The sequence below is a fragment of the Pseudopodoces humilis genome, chromosome 3 (assembly GCF_049639895.1).
Source record: "Pseudopodoces humilis isolate 2021_Gansu_Grassland_sample_001 chromosome 3, ASM4963989v1, whole genome shotgun sequence".
NCBI lineage: Eukaryota > Metazoa > Chordata > Aves > Passeriformes > Paridae > Pseudopodoces > Pseudopodoces humilis.
Genome location: NC_142202.1, coordinates 49,023,922 through 49,049,204, shown reverse-complemented (window position 1 = coordinate 49,049,204; position 25,283 = coordinate 49,023,922). Strand labels below are relative to the sequence as shown.

Below are 25,283 nucleotides of genomic sequence, written 5' to 3'. Positions count from 1 at the left end.
TGAATAAAAAGTGACGAAAGCATTCCTGAGATAAATAAAATTCTCTTTATATACTCTTGCTTACTGATAAACCAATGCTTTATTATTTTTTCCCCAATGATTTTTAATGGGTGAACATCACAGCTGTGCTGTCTGCAAGACTCCTGGGATACAGACCATTTATTTTGTTCTTGCAGCCTAACAGGTCTTGTACATGATGAGACCTCCCGTATCAATACTAATTGAATTTACAGAACAATCTGAAGAGTTTACCAAATCTTTGTCACTGTCTTTCCCCAAAATTAACTGCACTAATGGAGGCATTCAGAGAATGACCTAAAAGATGTATTTAGGACAGGCAATTCTTGTGAATTAATTTTATGATCAGGTCCTAAAGTTTAGCCTTTGAGAGGATCAAGATGTAGCCTTGACCTTGATCTACAAGCCCCTTATCTATCCAACTACAAATAATTGTAATTCTTGGTTTTGCTGGCCAGGGGTTAACCACCCTTTTACCCTGCAGAAAACAGTACTGCAGAGCTGTCCTATCAGCCAATTTATGTAAAAGTTCTAGAATAATCCTACTGCATAGTACCTATATTTGTTTGGTTCTAGTTCAAACCTTACCTTTTTCTGACATCAGAAGGAAGGAATAAAAGGGGTATTTGTAGATGTGAGTACAGAGACTAATAGAGAGTTTAGCAGCTAGATTTTAAATATTGATATTTTTGATAGCCCTACTGAGGGCTTCATTTTGCTGAGGATCAGGAAAACATACATATTGAACCAATTTAATTTTTACATCTCTTTCCTTAATGATATAAGTTTGAGTTTTCCTTTCAATGTGGCCCTTCTTTAAGTTGCCAAGGAACCTCAGTAGGTAGCTAGATTTTAGCCACAATACTATTTGGCATCAGAAAGAGAGCTCTTTAATGTTCTCCTCTAAACTGTCAAGTTATGCTCTGAGCTGTCTGACAGCCACTGCTTTCCAGCTCACATGTGGGTGTATTCCAGCAGCAGATTATGTGATCCCTAAGCACAACAAAAAATATTAGGAAATTAATAGTGATCAATAGATCTTCAATCCTTTCAGCTGAACCCCTTTGACATGCCAAAAATATCAAAACAGGATGGTGTTTTAGCAAAATTCTACTTGAAATTTTATTTTAATATAAAAATGGTACTTTGTCATTGTACATCTTTACTCTCTGCATCAAGGGAAATAAACCATGTTTGGCTCCAGAAAACAATTTAGTCAGACAGCTTATCAATGAAGAAATCATCTAGAGTGATTTAAACATCAACGATATTTAGCAAGCTTCTGAGATTAAGACTTGTGAGTTGTGTAGAAGCCCTTTCTTTATAGGTACTTTCTGTCAGCTACTTTCAGCCTGCCCTACACTTCAGTTCTCCACCAGTAGTATGGATAAAATATTTACCTGCTTTAAGGGGACTTTTAGGGGTCAAACAGATGAATTCATGTGAGAAACTTGAGGTTGTGGTAACAAGGACTAAATGTTAAGCAAATGTTATTTGGTTCATATTTACAGAGCCCACACTGAGGACTGATGTATTTAAAACATACTTTTTGACTTATAAACTGAGAAAGCCAATGATTATTTATCATTACCACAGAGTAAATATGGAATACCCTGCAAACACTTGTACACATCTTTTCCAGCACACTTAGATTATTCTTAATGATCTAGACATATATTGTGTTTGTTGGCTTCCCCCCAGGACCCTGCACAGTCTAGATTAAAATATAACAATTCAGAGTGAATGCATCTAAAATAGCAAATGCATTCCATTTAATCAATGTGTATGCAAATGGTCTTCCCATCCCTAAGGAGAAAATGTGTCTGAGGCAATGAAAAATTAGCATTGTGAAACTTTTTTTTGATGGTGCAGACTAATTTTCAGGCACAAAGCATGACACACCATACCTCTCAATCTCAGTACAGTACAAAACCAGCCCAGCAACTGTAATTGTAGGGATTTGATTCCCAGAGAAGGTGACCTGACATAGGGGAAGACACCACATTACTGTATCAGGCAGTCAGCTCCTCCTCCTTGACACCAGTGTCTACTCTGCCTCTTCAGCAGCTCCTGTTTTACTTTTGCTAATAATCCTTTAAGACAAACAGATCCTAAATTGGAATTTCCTTAAAATGCTGAGTTGCAAGCTAGGATGACTCAGGTACTACTTCCAGATCTGAGCAATCTTCAGTGTGCTAGGAGGAGGCATCTTAGAATCTACCCTAAAATTAATCAACCTTCTAAGAGTCACAGTTCTTATAGAAAAGGATTGGATTTGACACTTTAGAAACACATTTCCTCAGAGTATCTATCAGGTAGTGACAGATGTCCTTTTATACTGATAGTTGCCAGCTTTAATAAAAAGAGAGGACTTTGCCAAACTAAGGAAAAATAGCAAGGTATTTGTCATTGGTTATTGGCAACAGTGATCCGTCAATGATGCCATTTGTTTATACCAGTGATATTTTTGACCAAGGTCCAGTCTATTATTTTAAATGAAAAGTGATGGATTGAATCATCCCTCAGTGTTATGTCAAGGTGTAGCCTGGGTTAAAGCTTACACTCCACTAGACTTGTCTACACCAGGCTTCCTTTGATCCTGTTAAGCATATGATGATATAATACATATATTAATATATACATACAACAAAACAGAGCAATTTAGCTTCAACAACAAGCAAAATAATGATTACATTGATTGTCCTCCCTCAAGACTCTTATTTCCTAAAGGTATAGCATGCAACCACAGCTACATGGAACTTGCAGCAAAACTTACTCTGCATTCCCAGAAGAGCAACACATATAATTCAGTCAATTTACCCCCAGCATTTTGTGTTGCTTCTAGGCATACAGAGTGGTTTTTTGCACTAATGTAGTGCTATTACCCTGGTACCACTACAAGTAGGCAGCCCAAAGGGAATATAGACCTCAAGTAAAACTCAGTCACAGATGATTTTTGCAGCACTTGAACTACTAGAGACTGATTCAAATTACACTGCATTCCTATTTCCTCCCCTGATGGCACTGGAGTAGGAACTCATTCAGAATTCTTTTATAAGGTGGATTTTTAATGGAAAATTATGATCTGTCTGAACCAAAAGCTTCATAATTTTCAACTTTCAGCCAAATTTAAACTAGTTCAGAGACTAGATGTCTGTTCCCTGTCTCATTTGTCACCAAAAAGAGATTTCCAGAAGTATTGCTTTGGGCATATTCAAAATGAGAACACAGGAAATCCTACCAGCTATAGCTGAGATGCTCTTTCATCTTTCCTGTATTCTCTGCCTTGTGAGAAGGCACATCACTTTAAATGGCAATACCACTGGATTATGATGACCCAGAACTATCATCCTGCATGTGCTCCTTCTTTTGCTCATGGCATCCTTCTAACAACATATAGCAGCTTATTCGTAGGTCTATGCGTGCCTTCCCTAAAGTACCAAATTAGACATCTCTCTGCCAGGCCTTCCTTGTTCTTTTCTCTGAACCTGTGACAGTGAGCACTTCCTAGAAATGAGATGAAGTTCCTGTACGTTCATCAGAGCAACGAAGAAACATTATTGAGATTGTTATCTAATGCCCTGAAATGCATTCACAAACTGAGAAGTGTGTTCAAACAAGAACATTCAAATGACCAAATTCTGTTTTCCAGTGGAAGATGCGAGCATGTTCAAATATTCTTTGATATGTAGAAAACACACTGATTACTATCCTCCCCTCAGAAAAAAATTTCTTTTGTCCAATATGAATAGTGCAGTCACAGGTCATAGAGACACATTTTAGTCTCTACAATGGACACAAAGAACAGATTATTTCCTTCCACTCTGTAAAATCCTTTTACTTATCTCTAAGTTACTAACACACTCCAACACAGCTTTGCATTCCTCACACATACACACACACACACACGCTTGTCATATATTCAAAGCATCTGATCACTCTTGTTTGCCTTTGGACTCTCTTTTTGAATATGTTATGCTCAGTACTGAAAAGAGTACATTTCTGAGAAGAACCAAAGATTACTTACTTGTGCTTCAAAGGCTTTATCCCTCTTTATAGTTCCCTGGCGGTTCTTCTACAGCATGTCATTGCTGACCTATATTCAACACGGGATTCCTTTTTCAAGTTAAGATCTTTCCAAACAGATGAACCTACTCAAGGAGAGACCAAAGTTTGCCCAAACCATTATTAGTTTCAATTGCCAGTGGTGTCAAATTAAATTAAATGAATATGCAGCAAAGGAGCAGATGAGATTCACAGTCGATTAATGCATCTCAGCAATATGTCTTGGAATAAATAATCGCACATACACATCACTTGTTTTAAGCTAACTATAATCAAATAGAAAGGGAAACGCTGCCTGCTTGTAGTGACACTTGGTGAAAGCATTGTTTTATAAAGAGGTCAAAGTGGAAACAGGAACCTGTACCAAGAAGTGAACTGAAAGTAACAGAAAATTTATAGCAATGGTCTAAAAATCACCAATCCTATTCCATGCACTCAAACTTTGAACTTTTTACTAATATTTTATTGTATCAAGAAAGATACAGAAAAATGAAAATATTCAAAATACAGTAGATTCCAACTATTTCTTGTGAAAATACTTTCAAATGAGGGCAGACTAAGGATATACCATTCTTAAAATGGAATTTAAGAACTGTTTAAAGATAATATATATGAGAAGGGCAAACCAACTGGCTATAAATAAAAGACAAAGAATATCAAATTCCATATAGCTTCACTTATAAAGTAACTACCAAGAGATGAGAAAAATGGCAACATTTTTAAAATCTTTTTTTTTAATCTTGTGTCTTCCTCCAAAATACGCAGATATCAAAACAGAAGAGTCCCTTGTTTGGTCTTGTACTGGAATTCTGGTTTCACCATACTCTGTATAAACAAAGGACAGAAAGGTCTCTCAGCAAAATGCCTCCTTCCCAAAGAAATAATAATGTAGAACTGAGGGGTTCTGACACTGACATTTCATTGCATATTGAATAGGACACAAGGGTAAATGGCTGTGGTCTTAATCCCTTCTCCTGTTGATTTACTGATAAAGTCTCCTTGCAGAAGACAAACTAATGGACCCTTCACGGTGAGAGGCCTGACTTAAGCAGGATTGACTGGGAACAGTCAGATGCACTTGATTTCCCAGCACAGAGTCAAGCAGTGGTAGCCAGAGCAGGAGAACAAGGTTTGATGATGCTATGGTCTAACTCCAAGATAGAAAGAAAAGCTAAATAAGATTACTCTTATCAAGAAAGATGGAATAAATGGCCATAACCTTAGCAGAAGCCATCAGAGAAAAGCACTGATTAATGATAAAAGTATATCCTACCAAAACAACACAGCTGCAGACCTTGTAGGAACTACTTATATTCTTGAACAAAAAATTGCTCTTACCTAAATGTCAAATGTAGAAGGAGCAAAAGTCATTGCTTATAAATTTGTTCTGCCTTGCCACTGAAAGAGTGCAGTTTATTGTGAAGTTAAGAATTCTACCTCAGGGCTTTAAATGAGGAGAAGTATACAGGCTACAATGTAGTTCCAAGGTGGTTTTTTTAACTTCTCCTTCTTCATTTGGAACTCTGATGAAAAGCAATTAAGGTCTGGCAGATTTTCTTCTTAGATGTAATTTGAACCACTTATCCAGACTCTCACATGGGAGCAGACTTAGAATGTAGAAAGAAACACCTGCTATTATCACTTTATAACAACACTTTGTCAGCTTAGCAATATGCTAAGTTTCTCAAGCCCTTGAATTCCGAGCCTTATGCTTAATAGTATCTTTTTTTATTCCATGTTCACAAACCTGTGGCATAAAACTACCTCATTTACTGATATGCCAAGAAAATAAGACATTAAGGTTTGACCTCAAGCTTACAATGTGCTAAAAGTAAAGCAGGTAAGAATAATATCAAACCAATAACTGAAATACAGTATAACCCAGACATTCAGCTACAAAGTGGTTCCAGTGTTACACTGCCCCCAGGTTCTGCCGTCTCAGGAAAAGATTTCCATAGTATCAGCTTGATGGTACAAAAGGGTTTGATTGTCCTTACCTTACACCAAACTCCTCTTACAACAGGTGCCACGGTGCATTCTTCAGGTTATGAGACACTGAGCGACCATGGCCATACCAAAGCACAGCACAGCTCTTCTCATTCACAGCCTTCCAGTGTGCTCTGTAGGCTGTGTGTGCTCCAGGATTGTCCAGGCTTTGAATTCACCAGGGATTCAGGATAAAACGGTCCATGTGAGAAGAATTCAAGTCACATAAGACTTTAGTCTAGACAGATCCACAAAATTTTCTCTTTATGGTCCATTTTCCCCTTCCACAGCAATCCCAAGCATTCCCTTACAAGGAGCATAAGGGCTTTATTAGAAGAATCTCACAAACAATGTCTCATAAGGACAGATGCAGAGATTGAGGACATTCCTAACATCCTATACCCTGCCACAGCAGGGAACTTACTTAATGAAAACACACAGACAGCTGGGAAGTAAACCACATCCCACACTGCAAAAATAACAATAATATTCAGATAAGAACTACAGTAGCACTATGCTTGAAAGTCACAAAATAATCCTTCTGTTGCGCTCAGTACTGGTAGATCATCATCAGGAAAAATGGGACGAAGGAAGAGAAACACCTGGAGAGCCCAGCAGAGAATGCTAGAACAATCAGAGTTCTAGAAGATAAGTTTTCAGAGAAGAGACTGAAAGATCCAAGGAGTAATATCAGAATGAACATAGTGAGATATTCCAAAGTCAACCACTCTGATTCTGGGAAAAAAAAAAAAGGCGTTTCCAAGCATATATTAAAGGGTTATTGAGGGGCAGGATACTAATTTGTTCTCCAAGACTTCTGTGGAGAGAACAAGAAGAAATTAACTTAAATTGCACTAGGAAGACTTAAATTGAGATTAGTAAAGCTTTTTAATGGTTGGAATAGTGAGGTAATTGAATGGGAGAGTAACAGGCCTATAGAGTCTTGTCACTAAGATGAGATCATATTTTAGATCAGGCTGGATAAACCTGAAATGATTTAAATGTAATTGAGATTAAGCTGGGGCAAGGAAATGGACTGGATACTTTCTGAGGTCTCTTTGAGCCTATGATCTATGATACTATAATAATAAACTTTAATTTCCATTTCTGGAATCACTACCTATATTCATTTATCAAGCTCCATCTTGAAATAATTTAGGTTCCTTGTCCTTCCTGCCCTGTTTGAAAGGTCATGCCAGAATTCAGACATCACTCCTTTGATGACAGAAACCTTGTTCTAATTTACACTCTAAATTCATTCAGAAGCAATTAATATCCATTTGATCTTAAGGAAGGTTCAATTTCAATAATTCTTCTTCCCACTTTGTAGTAATTCCTGAATGTCTTTTACAAATAGTAATAGATCCTCTTTCTTAGTCTTCATTAAACTATGCTGTCTATCCCAGGCAGCAGAAGTAGTCAAACTATGGTAGCACAGAGTTCCTTTCAAGCCAATTTTTTTGCTTCAACTCCAGTGGCATAAAAGCTACACATCCAGTGGAAAATACTCTCATTCATTACATATTTGTTCTCCAGACACAATAATGGATCAGATATATCTAATTTTGCCTCTAAACTAAGGTCACATACTCCAGTATGTTCATTAGAATTGCTGTTATCAACATTGCAGGACATTCAAATCTATAGAGTGAAAAGACCCACAACATAAACTCTTCTCCCTTCTTCTTCACTTCATTCCATTGAGAAGCTTAAAGCAAATTAATTTATCTCCTATACATTTTTTATGATCTATTTTGTCTCTAGTCTAGATATGATCTAAAGTAATGTGGTCACACAAGACTTTATGTATGTAGCCAAAGGTGAAATGTGGAAGATTAAATGTTACTCTCCCTGTATTCAAAGTCAAATATTTTATGTCACATTTTTCTATCTATTCATACTGTGAAGATAAGTAATGATTCACAAGCATGCCAGTGCCTTGTAGGATGGGGTGTCCAGATCCAGCCTTACAGGACTTTATTTATCAGGCCTGAATTTATTTTCAAACATACACACAAAATTTCAACTGATGCCTAAGCAGCACGCTGTATGCAGCAGAAAGCAAGATTTTTCTTTGTAAGGAATGACTCTTCTTGTACTTTCATTTTATAAACATTCTCTGAAAGCAGACAGTGTGCCAATTACAAAAATACTGCCCAAGAAGAGAATCAGATTCCAAGGCTTGTACTGAACAACCTGGAAAGGACTCCTCCATTGGCTTGTGAGCATTAATGCTTAAATACTCCAATTATAGAATCTTGTCTCATGCAACCATGGTTGCCAATGGTTACTTCCTACATATGTCTCCGTTAGATTGCCAACATTCCCATTTGTTTTGAATCAGAACAAATACCTGGAAACACAAGAACAACAGGCTGCTAAACTCAGCCAGACTGCAATAAGCCATGAATCTCTTGGCATTAGGAATGAGAATTTCTAACATTAATGCTTAGCAATGGGAATGATGCCACTGCTGGCACCTCTAAGTTAAATCACCTCAACAAAATTGACTTAAACTGCTACAAATGAACTTTAAGTTAGTGCCCAAGAAGATTCGGGAATCACTGGTAAAAATACATTTTGTTTTCTTTCAGAGTCTACCTATTAGCAGCTGCTTAGGAATCTAGACTGAAAAAATAATAAAAGATAAATCCACTTTTCAAAATGTAGCATTTCAGATTCAATGGAAATACATTCCAATTCTTCAGAAACAAGTACATATTCATGAAAACTGCATAATTGCAAAGCACACATTATTGCTAGGTGGCCTTGTGATCCACATGGCACCATATGCACATGTACAAAATAATGGAATCTCTCAGAACTCCAACACTCAGAGAAAGATCCACATTCATCCCTTGTGGTACCATTTGAAAACAGCCTTGATGAGCTCTGTATCTGCTTTCATTCCAATTTATCCAGAATTTCTAAACCCACATCAGTTAATTTATTTTAATTTTACAGAGGAACAGATACATACTAGAACAGCACAGGCTGGAGGACAACATCTTAGAAATATGGAGAAAAATGGAATTAATGCCTCACCACGGTCAACTACATAAACATCTAAAACAAGGGGTTCTCACAGCAAAGTCAAATGAAAGGAACAACGTGTATAGTGCATGCAAACAACATAACAAAACTGTCAGAAAACATTTTAGCTCATGTACCTGGTTACTAGATTCTAAACATAAGATTAGTAACCCTGATGGATGAGTAGCCAACATCAAAGGTTGAGGCTGGGTTGGTAGTGGAGCTACTGAGAGTTACTGTGTCTTTTTAACACAAAACTACAAAGTATAGTGGAATGTATTGAAGAAGTCTTGGATGAAAAAATGGGAAAAAAATCATGTAAGTTAAATTTATGAACAATCAATGCTACAGTTTTTATTGGAGGTCAAAGACTGCCATGAATTACCAGGGGTTCTCTATTTCTTAAAAATGTCTTTTTTTTTTCTCTTTCTTTCAGATTTCTTTCTTTTCCTAGCAGTATCATTGTACCTGCTTGGAAATTGAAATTTCAAGCATTTGAACAAAAATAATAAGTGATCTACTGTTGCTGAAGTTTTTTTAAATGTGTTTACATTATCAGCTGAATTGACTTTGTAAATTTGTTAAACATACCAAATAGCCTTATTATCAAGACTACAGATATATTTGAGAAGCGTTTTCCTTCTTTTATCTCACCAGATTGAAGCAACTCATTATTACAAGGAAGCTGAGAAATTCAATCTTCTGCAGTGAAAGCAGTATTTAACTTTCTTTAGGACTGGTCTGCACATGCATGGCCAAACCTTCAAATTGGCAGCTGGACTACAGAAAGAAGGAAAATCAGAGAAATTATTTTTTAGGGAGGCTGCATATCCTCCTTATCAGATCATCACCTTGGGAAAATGAAGGCACTGGATATAACTGTTCCGAAGAGCTTTTAAAAGGCAGTCCTGGAGAAGTTAGTTAAACTGAAAAATTATAATTAAAAAAGAAAAAGCTCTAGAAGCCTACCAACATCCACCCCCATTTACTAGTGCCCAGCATCCAGCCCCTGAACTGAATGACAGTCATAGAGAGTCTTGTTGCTGACCCACAGCTGATGGATGGGAGGGAAGAAAAGAGAAGTAAAGGGAAGAAAGAGAGAAAGGGAGAAAGCAAGCAAGCACCTATCTAATTATTAATTTTATATATGTTCCACATTTTCTTGTGTCTGCTTTAAAACTGATGCTTTAAAACTTGATGCTTAAAATCATACATTCTATTACTAGGCTTTTCACATCAAAGAAAAAAGACATTTCATTTAAACTTATAAACCATGCTGTCTACTGAACCAATAAGGAAGAAATCCATATTTCTTAAAGCTTGGCAATGTCTATGACATTTGACTCAATTTTTATCACAGTTCATGGGAGGACACACATTAAACTTCTGAACAACAGCAGGGATTATGTACCTGACTCCCTGAAATTAAATTTCCCAAAGTACAAGCATTAAAGGAGGGAATGAGATTTTCAGTTCAGCCTCTTAATATGTTCCCTGGGAAGACAAATGTAGTTCATTTCTTTGTTGTTTTTTTTTTTTTTTTCTTACAGAGAGAAAATTATATATGGGAAAATACAGCAACAATTTGATAATCTCTATTTACTCTTGGGAAATAAAATACTTATGTTTCTGAGACACACTTCAAAGGAACTAGAGCTGTATTCCAGTTTCCTTTCTAATAAAAAAAATTTTATCCTTTAAGTAGGACTCTCCATATTTTCGTATGGAGGTGCATTTTTTAAATTATCTTCTAAATATCTAGAGCATTTAAGCATGAAGACTTGCAATCTCTCAGCATTTACAAAAATTATTGAAAATGGAGGTAGAATTCATAACTTAATAGCTATGGCTTGCTACTGTTTCAAATGAAGTATCTTTAATGCCTTTCCATATTTCATTTAAAATAACTATGCAGTTGTTTATTTCAGATTTTTTTGACTTTCAGATCACCTCTTTCAGAAATATAGTATGTACTGAGCAAGTAAGTAAACACCAAACAGCTGGTGGTAATAAAACACCTGGTGACATCACCTTTCATATTTGGGGACTAAAAACTCTCTTGCTCTGAGACTTTTCTTCTGTAAGAGTCAGCCTCAGGCTGGCTGGGCCAATCTGCCCTAGGAGCTGTGCCTGTAAAAAAGTCACAGTAAGGTGAGGTAGGGTGGGTTTACTCTGCAAACACACATCCCCGGTTCAACAGGTTCACCAGGTGTAACTTAAGGAGTTGTGTTAGTGAAGTTTTTCCAACAACCTCCAGAAATCTGAATTCACTCCCTCCTGGTTAGCTAAATAGCAATAAGGATGTGTACACAATCTCTGCTTTTCAGACAGAGTTCTGCTATCTTTAGATAAACTGTATTAAGAGATGCCAGCAATTACCTGGCACCTAATAAATGCATGTAAAAGCTAGCAGCAAATAAATATCTGCAAGACAACTGGAACATCATCTTCAGTGAGAGAGTGATGCTGCCCCTTCATTGTCATCCCAGCTGTGAGCTAAATTGCCCAGGATTTCACAATCTCAGTCAATTTCATTCACAGCCGGCAACACCAGCAAATTGCTTTCCAATGGAGACAGAACTTTTCTCCCTTGCTGACAGCTTGAATGTTAAAGAGTAAAGAAGCAGGAAAAAGGACTGAAAACCTCCAGAAGAAATATGGCCAAGCGGCAGGGAGATGCAATAAAACATACAGAGAAATTAGAAGCAACAATAGTTTCTGCTCCCTAACAGTGATACCCCACATAAAATTCCTACTTACTGGACTATCAACATTTTTTTGTTATATCCCACTGAGAAAAACAGAACTATGTTACTCCTCCAGGTTTTTCCATGGAGGATTCCAAATCTTCCTTCTGTTTTTTTCTCCCAGAATGACACAGAATTGTAAGTTTTTCTTAAGAAGTAAGGAAATAATTTTGTGCAGAGGCATACCTACGAAAAGATCCATTTTAAAGAGCAACAGTGGTTTTAAGCAAGTATTACCCATTACCAGCCAATTGATTAAAGGCCTCATCTTCTCATCAACAGCCAGTCTCTATTTGCTGCCATTTTATTAATGAGAAACTCATTCCAGAACAATCAGCCCTCTAAATAAAAAATGCTCAAACACCTATTGCCAAAACCACATACAAATAGCAGACTGGTAAAGAAAACTACAGAAAAAAAACTCCAGAAAAAATTCACAGGACTAACCAGACACCATGCTAGTATCTCCTTTAGCTTATTCACATGGGTAATATACCGTTCATCAGACATTACTTCAACCTCATCTTGAAATCTAGCCAAAAATCTGGCTCAGCCACTGCAGGAGGCAACAAAGGCAACAGAGCCATTCATCAGGTTTAACAGACCCGTCATTGTAGGTAGAAGTAATACTGGAAATTCAAATGCTGATGACAGCCATGTAAAAATCTTTAATCTAGAAGCCCTGTGACTTTTTTTCTTCTGGCAAAATCACCTTTTCCAAAGGTAGATTTGGCTTGCTATGGCACTCACAAGAAATGCAATTAGAAATGAGTGGCATCCAGGAGTTTCCATGTCAAGTTCCTTTTGGAACTGGTGGTCAGGCAGTAGGTCACAGCAAGAGAACCAGACAGCAACAGCCCTTTGCTAATACTCAAAAAATCAAAATAACTGAAAAGTGAGTTCCTGCCATCTAGTTCATCCACAGCATTCGACTTCATGGCGTGTGACTGCACTTCTGGCATAACCTAACTATTTCTGTTCACAGTTCACAAGATTTGTAGCTAGCTCAACAATAGTTTGGCTTGGCCTATCCCAGCCGAATGCCATCCTGCTGAAGCAAGATCACAGAACTTGGAAAAATAGAAAAAATTTTCCTGTTTTTAGCCATTATTATGTAGGGCACAGTGTGGGGAGTTCGCAAAAGCAGAAGCTTTTTGTTTGGATGGACAAAAAATGTGGAAGAAAAATGCATTTGTTACCCAACATAGAGATCACCCGAAATAAATACATGAAAACAAATAAGGACTAAAACCAGACAAAATTCTAGCCTCATAATTTGTCTTCTCACTCTTGCTCCTATTGCCTTACACTCCTTCTTTACTTTCAAGATTTCAAATAAAAAAATGCTTAAATGTCACTTGTTACACTGATTTAAAACCCATTTTCTTCACAACAGAGGATAGTAAAAGCATTTCCCAGCTCCAGTTGGGGGTGATGTAGAAAAAAAATGAAGACATACAAAGGACAAAAATTATAATTAACCTTTAAACTTTCTATAAAAGTTGTTTCCCATTGGTAAGTAAACAATGGTTCCAATTTAGATTTGTTTCAGACTATAGCTCAGTACAATAAAACAATATTCAAAGGAGTAGTGAGATATCCTAGTTTATGGGATAAACATATCAAAAAATGTGTCTTAGAATATTTTCATTATTTAATGTATAAAATGACCAGATAACTTTACAGTTAGAGCCCCAAGTACTGAAATCAAAGGATGAACTCTTATGGATGTTAAGTCCTTTTGATCAGAACTATTTTACTAGAACACAATCAATGAATTTTGTTCCAGAGCTCATTATTTCTTATTCTTTTCTCTAATATCACAAGCATTCTTTAGGCACAGGGGACAGTTAGCTCTCAGCTTTTAATGATATGTTAATTATGGCAATCTCTGTAGACACCATCACCTCTTCTCTTAATTCATAATGGAAGCATAAAATATCAGTGCAGCTTTCTATTGCAGTAGCATAGGTCACTGTACTCTAGTGGGTTTTTGTGACAGCTTACTCTTTAAAGCCTTTTTTATAATTCAGTAATAAATAAGTAGCTAAGCATTATATTTAAAACAGAAAGGTATTTTATTTTGTGAATGAATTACAACTAGTAAAAAGAGAAACTGAAGACTAAAAAAAAAAGTGCTCTCTCTTGTATTTTTTTCAAAGGTAATTATAATTTCATACTGAACCAAATATACTGAACCAAGTTCTTGTTTACCACCTAATTAGAGATGCATATCAATCAAGTAAATGCTCATTTTTCCCACAGAAAAAAAGTTCTGTGCTCCATCAGCAAAATACTGCTCTAGTGCCTCCAAAAGGTTTAAAAGAAGCATCTCCATTCTGCCCTGGATCATTCTTCATTCACTCACCTATCTACATTAACATTTACTACAAAGCAGGAACACACATCTTATGTGACTCTCCTGATCATTCCCACTCAATACCTAACTCAGGTTACAACCTAAATTACTGGCAGTGTTGTAGGAAACTGTCTTACCAACAAGCCACAAAGCATTTGTAAATACTACATCACAAATTGTGTTTCTTTTGCAACCATTGAGAAATAAAAATACTATTTTCAAGCATGGGAGTCAATTTTCTTTTATCATTACCTTAATTTTGTCTTAGGGAAAAAAAACCACTGATGATAGCAACACACTTGTCAACTTCCCAATCACTCCATGAACATGAAATATTAGTATTTAAAGGCATATATATAATTCTGCCATCAAGCATCATTGTCTTCAACATATTATTTAAGGATTTTGTAATCTCAGATGTCACTCCCTCTCTTGCTTTTATTGTAATGCCTTTCTTCTGAGAAATGTAGATTTTTTATATAAATAATAATGTATACTATATCTACAAATTAAGAACTTCCACCTTTCACAGACAGAACTGAAACAGAGATAATATGGCCCAGATTCACAAATTCTCTGAAGTCATCTTCTCCCAGAAAAGATTACAATAACTAATTTACTTTTGAAAATTACTGCATTCTAAGTGAACTCTCCTGCAATTTGAAGCCATCTTATTGCAGTAATATCTATTACAAAAGAGAAACAGATTGTTTGGGGGTTTTTTCCTGAATCAGACTTTGGTTAAAGGTGTCATTACATCTCCAAACCAAGTGAATATTAATGCCATGGGGGTGTCAGTCATGACTCTTAGCTGTGGGAAAGCTCCATTTCACATTTACAAGAAATTAGTTCAAATCCTGCTGTGCTCAAAAACCACATTATATACTCTCCTGACTGAATGACCAACACAAAATGAGTTCTCTAAAATGTAAGTTCACTAAGTTATGAGCTATATATCTACATCAAATAAGAAAAACCTGATTTCTCAGAGCATTGTTGTCAGCCTTAGCATAGTGCAAAATTGCTTTTGGCTCCAGCCAGAAGCAGGCCCCTCTCATCTTGCTGCAGCCCAGTTAAAGCAGAAGCTCATGTTTTATGGAGAAGCAAGATGGCAGCAAAGCTCAAAGCAGAGGTTTCTAATTATGATTTAACAGAGGACAAATAACAACAGTCCCAGGGCTCATATGGGAAGCCCCTTTGACAGAGGAAAACCTTCCTTTCTCATTAATTCATACATGGCAGCCCTATTAAGCAGAGCAACAGAGAGGACAGGCTCACATCAAGTTTTCATTGATAAATCACTTCTTTCCAGTCTCCACCACTCTGTAAAGATCCTACAAGTGGTGACAGAACTCAGAATTTGTGGTCATAATGCTCCCTGCAGCACTGCTGCCTTCACTACAGCATGGAAAAAAGTAATCTTAGCTGGAAAACCATGATGTGATCATACTCTGAGATTTAACTGTACAGGCAGAGGGACTGGCTTTTTGCTTCTGTTTGGGTTTGTTGGGGTTTTTTTTTTTGCTTTGGGGAGGATGGGGTGTATTGCTTCACAGTACTCCTCTGAATCAATAAATCCATTGCAAAATAAAGGCATTTTCATCAGCTCACTTTAGCTGCTCTGCCAACAGCAACAACAAAAAAATCTAAAGTAGCTAGTATTTTTGGGCTGCTTTATTATAACCAGCAGAATGGTGAATCTGCCCCCAACTGTTAATAATTAAAAAAAAAAACATTTAAGGCTGCATATCTTCAAAGTATTAGAAATAGTTATGTGACAGGACTGTTACAGAGTATGCTTACTTAATATAGCTCAACAAAATGAGATAAGAATTACTAAGACGTACATATAAGGTTGCCTTTCAATGAAGGTATGTGTGTGTGTGAGAAGAGAATGAAGAAGATCCTCATCTGCAAAAGACTACACAGCTCAGAAAATTTTCTTCAAATATTCTCTAGCAGAATCTGCAGCTTTTTACCTAATCTTTGAAACACACAGTCATGCAGATAAGGCAGCATTAAATGGATCACTGCTGCCTCTGGAAAGGAAGATAAGTTAGCCTCTGGTACTTAGACAGTCACTTTCTGGCAGCTGCTCTTCTTTCTCAAAAAATTTCTCTGCCAAGCAAAGATTATTTGGGATTGACAAATCTGTGCTTTGGAATAAACAAGATCTTTACTCTGATAGGATGTTGGAAACAGATGTTTAAGATCCACATAACACAACAGTCTATCAGGCCTACTATGTAACTTGAGGGGCTCTTAGGGAAAAGGTCCCACAAACACCTACATGTGCCTGACAGTGTTTATGAATCCATGCTATTCCAAAAGATGCCAAGGGGAAGAAATCTTTCCCTCACACACTCCAAGTCTAACGAGGAAAAGACAATTCTCCTTTCTACCCTGTGAGAGGGTGGAGATAAAGAGCACAAAGAGGAGGCAAGATGGTGAGGTTGGTGTAGCTGATAAAGTGGTCTGGAGAAATTCACACAAAACAATGCTAAGGCCTAATGAATGTACAAGGTGATTTGATTTCTCAAAAACACACATATCCCTTTGGGATAACTAACTGCTCTGTAATGCATGTGGCATATCAGGACTGCCAGTATTCACACACAACTGTTATCAATCTACAAACTTCCTGCTGTATCAATTGACTGGAGATGGAGAAAAAAGCTACACAGGGTCCCAAATTCCTCAGTGACACTTTGTTAACCACCAGTGCTCAGCCCATTGCTCTAAATACAGTCTGTGCTTCATCTGCAGCCCTAAAGGGTGGGTGCTCTCCTTGACCTTTACTGTCTCCTAATTCAAGCCAGGATGCTTCACCGGTGGGACAGTGGACTCAAGGAAACACTATGGAATATAAAATTTTAGGGCTTGTCTAAGCTTTAGTATTTTATTAAACATATGCCCAGAAGCAGAAGCCATCAGAAGCAGCTGTCACCAATTGCAGTGGCTGCCACATTAGTGATAGTATGTCACCAGTAAGTGCTAGAGCTGGATTATATTATTTTTGTTTCCCAGGACATGTTCTTCAGTAAAATCATCCCAAACCAAACACATACCATACATGCAATTTTACACGTGTATATAGACAAGCATTTGAAAATTGCTATCCAAAAATTGCCATAAAACTTTTTCGGATGTGATGCAACATAACAGACACGTACAGGGTACAGGTGGATCTGATAAAGTAACATTTAATTGCAAAGAGGCGCTGAATCTTTGTTAAGGTTTACTGTTACAAACATGCAAACATTCCCTATTTCAAATGCAGTTTTCAGATATGCCAGTTCAGATTTTCTGCTTGTAACATTTGGCACCAGCCAAGATCTGCACATTTCTTTTACCTGGAGTAATGGATAGCTTGATGTCCTGCGATATTAAAATAGAAATCGGTTGTGTGTTTCATCTCATCAGTATGTCCAGAGACTTCAATCCAGTGTGCTATTGGAAGGCAGTAAACTCCATCTACTATGTTGCTCTGGTTGTAAACACAACTTCGATCATGATGGGGCCCACTACCTAGAACAGAAGAAAGGACAGTGGCAGGCTGTGTACCTGGATAACCTTAAAAAAAAAACTGTGGGGAGATTTGAACTGAGCGTTCAAGGTCAGGAGTGGTGCTTCCTGCTTCTTCAAACTGCATGATCAACATCTGAAATAGTGGCAGCAGAAGCACTGCCACAAAGCAAATGCTCAGCATTAAAATAAAATTTTGTAGATTATTTCTAAAATGTATTTTGTTTATTTTAAACCCCCCACAATATTAAAAACCCTAATTCACTTAAAATTTAAAGAATAATTAATGCAATTTAAGTTCCTCATTTTATGTCTCACAGTATGTGACCTCAGTGCTCAATATTCTTGCTCAGTGATCCCTCTCTAGGGTATCAATCCTGCTGTGTCTCAGACATGCCATGACAGCCTGACCTTGGTTCAGGCTGACTTCTAAGGAAGTTGCCAAGATATGGGAAAGACCCCAGAGAAAGTTCAATGGACAGCCATGCATGCTCAGAAAGGTAAAACCACAAAAAAAGGTAGGACTGGTGAGATAGGATATGCTACCAGCTAAAGGATTCAAGAGGAAAAACACCAACGTGGAACGGCATCAAAGCCCAAAGAAGGGGGCAAGACAGCAACCTAGAAGCAAGGCAGACTTGTTTAAAGGAGCAAAGGGTGGCTCTCTTCCACCTCATTCACAGCTACCTACCCAGCAAAGACTCTTCAGATTCCTGTTGTAATCTAGCCAAGGAGCTCATTAAACCCTGTATTTTATGTTTGCTGACTAATAAACACTCACTTTGCTGTCTTCAAATGCACATCTCACTTTGGGTTCATACACAATAGAAGTAGCCCAAAGTGACCCACAGAGAGACGGTCACAATTGTAATGGTGAATGACTACAACTACCTTAAACAGCCTAGTTTAAAGTAAGATTCTTTTTCTTACAATTTTCCACTAATATTCATTATCCCTTCTATGGATGCTAAATCTGAACCAGAGTGCCTGTAGCTTTTACAGGCTACACAGAGCTCGATCCTGCCTGAGAGCTAGCCTGAGAAATTCATAGGAGAATTTCAAAACAATCCTCAGAGACAGAAAACAACTGCCAGGTGCTGTTTGTCTGTCCTCTTGTTTTCCTTGCAGAAGAAAGTCAGGAGGTGGTGTACACCACTGACCAATGATGGTGATGTAGCAGTTAACTAACCAATAAGAGTTTCCTTTCTGTACTTTCCAAGAACTAGTCTATAAAACAAGTCTAAAGTTTATACTAGGGATTTCTCCTTTTCTGACTCCCTTGAGAGTCTGTGTCGTTCTCTTCTCGCCGTTCCGAATTAGAGCGACACCCTTCTTCTTCTGTTACAGCAATAACATGAGCTTTAGTCAGAAAACCAGTTTTTAATACCATGTCAGAGTAAGCAACTGGAAATGAAATGGGTCATGCCATCAGTCAAAAGGTTATCCAGCCTCCAAAAATACAGTACATGTACATTCTCCATTCCCCACTTCCCACCACCATTTTTACATTGCCATGTAGGAATAATTATGGTGCAGATCAGAAGTGACCTAGTCTATGGCTTGCTTAAGCCTGTTGCACTTACACATTATTAATGATGTTAAAATATTTCTGAGAAAAAATATGCCCAAGGGAATATCTGCAATTTCACATTGCATGTAAATGCATGACCAGTTTCCAAGCACCACAATTAGGGAAATTTACTAGAGCAAGAGCTTTTTGGGAGATGTATTAATGCAATGATTAGAGAGTAAGAATGACATTTAAGAGGAAAGCTCAAACCATCTCCTTATTTCCAGACAACATGCAAGCCGTTTTTCTCATAATTGTGAAATATTATTATTTACCAAAATGAAAAATGAAATATGAGGCAGAAAACTATTTTCTCTTTCGCACTGCTGAGAAATTATGCATCATATAGTATTTGATTATTTTTATTATAAATAAAGGAAGCAAGATCAGTGCAATTTCAGAAGCTACAAATCTTACCACTATATTTTTATCTCACATTTCTAATTGTTTACATATTCTTACCACTTTTAAACAACACAAGAAGACAACAGCATACATCAACAAATACAACAGTGTAACCAAACCTAAGGATGTTTATGACATTTCATTAATGGCTTCATGCATTCAGCAAAATAGAGCCACAAACACCACATCTTGCCTTCCCCACTCTCCTCTCCAACAACTGTTTGCAGTGATGCACATGGCCATGTCCTGCCATGTCCTGCCATCACGAGGCTGTGTCTGATCCTGACCCCACTTGCCCACGGGCCCATGTCCTGTCCCAGCCTCATCTTGTCCCCAGGGAGATGCCTGATGCTCAGGGCTGGGGCTGCCTTCGTGCCCCTGGCTGCCTACTCCTGACTGCCAGTCCCATGGGGTGTCCCTGTGGTCCCCAGGGAGTTTCCAGCCCTCACTGCACCCTGGCAGTTTTGAACCATGTTCTCACGATCTCTGGCTTTTTTGCTACTCCCTGCCGTGTCTCCGTGTACGCAGGTACCCATCATGTGCTGCCCTATTTCCAGTTGCTGCTGCCTGAGGTGTGTGCACTTCTGCCACCTGCCAGTTTTACAGTTCATCAGCCTTCTCCTTCTCCAGCTTTAATTCTTGTCTCTTTTTTGCCTGCCTTCCTTCTCTATGACCTTCCCCCTTCTCTCTGCCTTCTTAAGTGATGCAACCTCCTTGCCTTTTAGCCTTATCACCTTCACCATCATTAATTCCCTTAAATAGCCCACAACCACATATGGAAATGGGACCGAGAGAAAGTTGCCATGAGATGTTTATTTTATTTGTTCCCTTGAATAGGTTTGGTCCAATCTCGTTCTGAAACACTTTCTTCTGTAATCAATATTTATTGCTGTTGATTTTTCTGCACTGCTCAGACTCAGCCTTCCCACTGTGGCCTACAGTCAAACCTGAATCTCAAAAGGTATGGTTCTGGTTTGCCTTTAATAATCAGGTAAACAGCAGCTTGCATTTGTATCTTATTTCAAGAAAATTGCCTAGCTCTTTACTACTCCTTATGTTATATACTGATCTATGCGTTAAACAACTTTCCTACTGAAATTAGACATCTGTGAAACAATGTACATCAACATATTTTCAACATATACATATATACTCACATGTGATATAGCTTCATACAGGAAGGAAAGAGTGCTACCATTTTCAATAAATACTAATTTAGGGAACAGTATGATCAAAGTGGACTGTGTTCAGAAAGTTGAATTCACTGTACTTCTTAAGGGAATTATGAAAATCTGCAGTTACCAAAGAAGATCAGGTTTCACTACCTAGGTAATATCCACACGACTACACAAGTGCTTCTCACCACAGTTTGCTTCACGATATGCATTTAACAAATAAGTTTCAAAATGAGGAAAAATTTATGTATCATCCACATCAAGCTTCTGCTAACACAATTTGTCACAGGAAATCCACCATATTTTGGATGCCATAAGACAACAATTCAATTTTTATAGGATTTCACATTTCTGTTCCTAGAGACAATAGTAAAGCCAAGAACATCAAATGTTTCAATCACATGCTCATCTTTGAAAAAAAGGAAAACAAACACAAATGCCCTTTGAGAAAGGGCTCACACAACAGCAAATAGATGGTTTTACAGCTAAACCCATTTCTCTATCAGTATTTTTCTTCATCTTGTTTTTATTCATATTCCAAGTGGCAAAACAGGTTGAATTATTTATTGTTGGGAAGCAAATCACCTGAAAACATGTAAAATTCTATCATAAAAAGGGTTAAGTTAAATATTTGAATAGTACTGATCTTCCCGTTAATTGATCATGTTGACTTTCCTAATTAAAGAAGAAAAGCATTTTGAACGAGTTTATTAGAATATACAAGTCCTAGTTTAACTTCTAGGATAGCATTTTTCTTCCTTTAATAAGGTCCGTATTTATTTTTATTTAAAACCCATCTTTGTGATTCTTCACAGCAAAAATGCTTATCTGAAAGAGAAAGATTAAAATAAGTTTCTAGGCTTTAAATTATAAAGTTTTTCATTGCTTTTGCACTTATTGCTCTGTACTGCAGATGGTTTTGCATAAAATCCACTGACACAGGGAACTGCTGGAGAGCAAAGCAACCAAGTAGTCACCTACAGCTCAACTCTCACAGGGGGTTCTTCCAAAATCTGCATGACTGCAGTTTATGGCTCCTTGTTTAATGCTGTTTAATGTTTAATAATATGAAAGATGATCAAAGGAGCATAAGAAGTGGCTGTACAAATAACTAAACAAAAGAATAACACCAAAGACCTCCATATAACTGATAAATGGCACTGGTAAAAGGAGAAGACCAGAATGAAGCAAAGGAAAACTTTGGTTTTGATCCTCCTAGAGCAGGAAAGTTGGACCAGATGACCCACTGTGGTCCCTTGCAACCTGATTAATTCTGTGATTCTCTGAAAGCCAGATGAAGCTATAGGAAGTAATATAACATGTGCAAAGATCTAGGACTGGAAGAAGGTAAGCAGAAACCAGAAGAGGATGTTTGGAAATTCAATCTAATCAGGCACAACAACAAAACACAAAGAAAAACTTGCAGTTACTATTTTATTACAGCTCTACTGCAAGGATGAAAGAAGTAAAATCCAACAGTCTGCCAACAGCACAGACTCATCTTGACATAGAAGAGAACTGCCCTCAGATTTCATAAAAGAGTCAGAGTGGAGAAATTACCAGCTTGGTCTTAAAAGATAATAAACAAAATATGGGTCAACGAAATTTTTTATCACCATTAAGAGTGGTGAACAAAAACCACATGAATAAATGAAAAAAAATATTGCCTCTCCCACTGTCTCTGCAGAGCTCTTTGCAACAAAGGCTCTGCTCAGCCACTGCTCTCCCAGTTACCAGCTTGTTGCACAACTTGCTCAAAGTTTTAATTTTTTCTGTTTTGTGTTGTGTAAGGGAAGGTATGCAGGAACTGCAGGGCACAGCAGCACCATAAAGGTGCTGGGTATCTCATCCCTACCTTAGCATGATCCCAAAACAAAGATATGCAACTTCCAAACCTCCAAACCCCAGTAAGGTGAGAGTGTTTCTCAGTTCACTGCTACCTCTTAAAAACCACAGGGCTACTTTAAACATATTAACTAGAAACACATTAACTAATGCAAAACACAAGGAGCCAATTTTCAGATCACCTACTCACAAAATCAGTCAGAGCACAGACTAACTCCTAGAACCTTTGTCATAAATTTTGCAAGGACTAGCACATTTTAACAGTTAATTCAAAATTTTAACTATGTCTAAATATTTTAAGTAATTCCATTTGCTGTATCAAATAAGGTCCTTCAACAAGGTAAATGAGTATCTTAAGTTCATGCTTAGAAACTCCCCTGGAAGAATTTAATATTATAAGCACTCTGGGGCAAGATAAACAGTCAAGGAATAAAAGACTGTTTTAAAAAAAAATAGTAGTGGACAGCAAGTAAAGAAAACATACCAAAAAGAATCTCCAAAATAAAGCAAGAGTAAGGTTTTGCTAGCTTCCTTACCTTTTATACCAAAATTACAATGAAGTCAAGTCTCAAGTCCTGTTTTGGATACAATTCTCAGTTATCTGAATGTGCTACTGCACAGTCTTGTCATCACACATCACTAACTGAACTTCCTTCAGTACACTCACAATATTCAAATTTACTTACCCTTCACACCAGATTCTGTCACAAAAGTCTCCCTGCTGCCTGTGAACAAAATTCAATCTCTGATGTTTTGAAATAGGATCTGTCTCAATCTTGCCAAGACTGAATTGCTATTGATCGTGAAAAAAACAGAGGTAGGGGAGGCTGAATTCCCCTCACTGGAACTGAGAGAGATTTTAAGAGTTTGAGTCTGCCACAGGCTTTGGAGTCCCACCTTCTTCAAGTCTCAGCAAAAGCCCTCAGTAGCAGCTCTTCGTTTCCACAGCTCTGACAAATAGCTCCAATTCTATATGCCAAGTACGAAGCCTTACTCGTATGCCTAAGAAAAGCATATTTTGATTTTTAATGCTATTTTTTTTCTGCTGTCCGTAAACCTCCTTCCTCTTATATTCTGTAAGCTGTAGATGAATTTATTGTATTACTTAAATGCCTAGTACTAATGTAAGACAAAATTGTTAATTTGCCACACCTAGCTCAGTAGCTCCTTCTTAACTGGTTTGATTTTCAGAAATGTTTTCTTGCATTTGCAAGCCAAGAAGAGGCATCCAAAAAGAAGAAAACCATTTGCATCATACACCACATGTTTATATTCCACCAGACTTAAAGCAGACTGTTTCAACTTGCCTTTTGGTAGAGCTGCTACATAGAACCATGGAAACAAGTTTTAATTCTATTAAAATCCAGGCTGAATTTGAGACTTCTTAGTCTGTTTATATATCCTAAGAAAATTTTTGATGGAATTATATTTTGGGATTATGCCAGAATTAAAACAAAAGTTTACAAGAAAGCTGTTCTCAACACTTAATGCTGCTAATCACCATGGATTTTTTTTTCTTTTTCTTTTAAATCAGATATAAGAAAATCAGAATTTTCAAAGGCAACTTTCAAAAACATGTTTTATTTTTCTCTCTCTAGGTTTGCTCAGGCCCAGGTGTTTTTCAGTGGGAACTTCTACAGTGCTAAGAGATTTTAACCAAATTCCTGGTTTAATGATGGAGATGAAGCCAGAGAAAAGGAACTAGAAGGAAATTTTCCTCATGTAAAAGACAGTTTCTTTTCTGACAGAGAGTAGAAATAAGGCTAAAGGAAATACAGATGAGATAATAATGGCTGATAGCAATAAAATGTATAATCTAATACCACCTTCCCATTTGCTTTGACACTCTACGGTACTGTCTACTACTGATTGCTACTTTCTATCATACCAGAAGAATAGGCTGGAAATGAGCTACATCAAAATTGCAACCATGGCAATACCTTAATCAAAGTATCATCCCAGTTACTTACCACTTCTCAGTGTTTCTTGCCATGGAAAATAAGTTGTTGAGCCCTATTGCATGCTATGACCACTTGGAAGCAAGGGACGGGAAAAATGGTAAATACAGGATTTGCATAAACAATGCATTTATTGTAAATTTGCCACTATAACCACAAAGGCTTTAATTAGACTCTCACAGAAATCAGAACTGGCCTCTGATTATCTCTGTGGGTAGGAAAATATGCATGCCTGCCAAACCCAGAGAAATGCAAGTGTATTATTTTTATTCTTGTAATTTTGCAGTTTCACATAGGCCACTCTGCATTGTTTTACTGATATCTGGACGTCTGCTCAGTATAAGCTGGTTAATGATGATAAGCAGACAGGAACTAATGAGAATCTTGCTGCCATTTAATTGCCAAAATGCAAGCTATGTATATGTCTTGAGGGGGTTGAAGAACAAAACACCAGGAGCTATCACACTTCAAAAGTTTATTTCCATTCCTTAAGTAAGTATTGGGTTGAAGAATTCAAAGTTATCCACTCCTACTCGTTAAGTTTTGTCACATCTGAAAGGTGTTAAGGTATCTAGCCCTGTCCAGAAAGCAGCAGCT

At 37.3% G+C, this 25,283-nt stretch overlaps 1 protein-coding gene across 1 annotated transcript in view; it reads right to left on the bottom strand.

Moving 5' to 3' along the window:
* EPM2A (EPM2A glucan phosphatase, laforin) overlaps positions 1-25,283 on the bottom strand; it is a 35,554-nt gene that overhangs the window by 5,572 nt on the left and 4,699 nt on the right. The window contains exon 2 of the mRNA XM_005518489.3: positions 17,562-17,736. Coding sequence (XP_005518546.1) covers positions 17,562-17,736 — 175 coding nt within the window. The remainder of the gene's footprint in view (positions 1-17,561; positions 17,737-25,283) is intronic.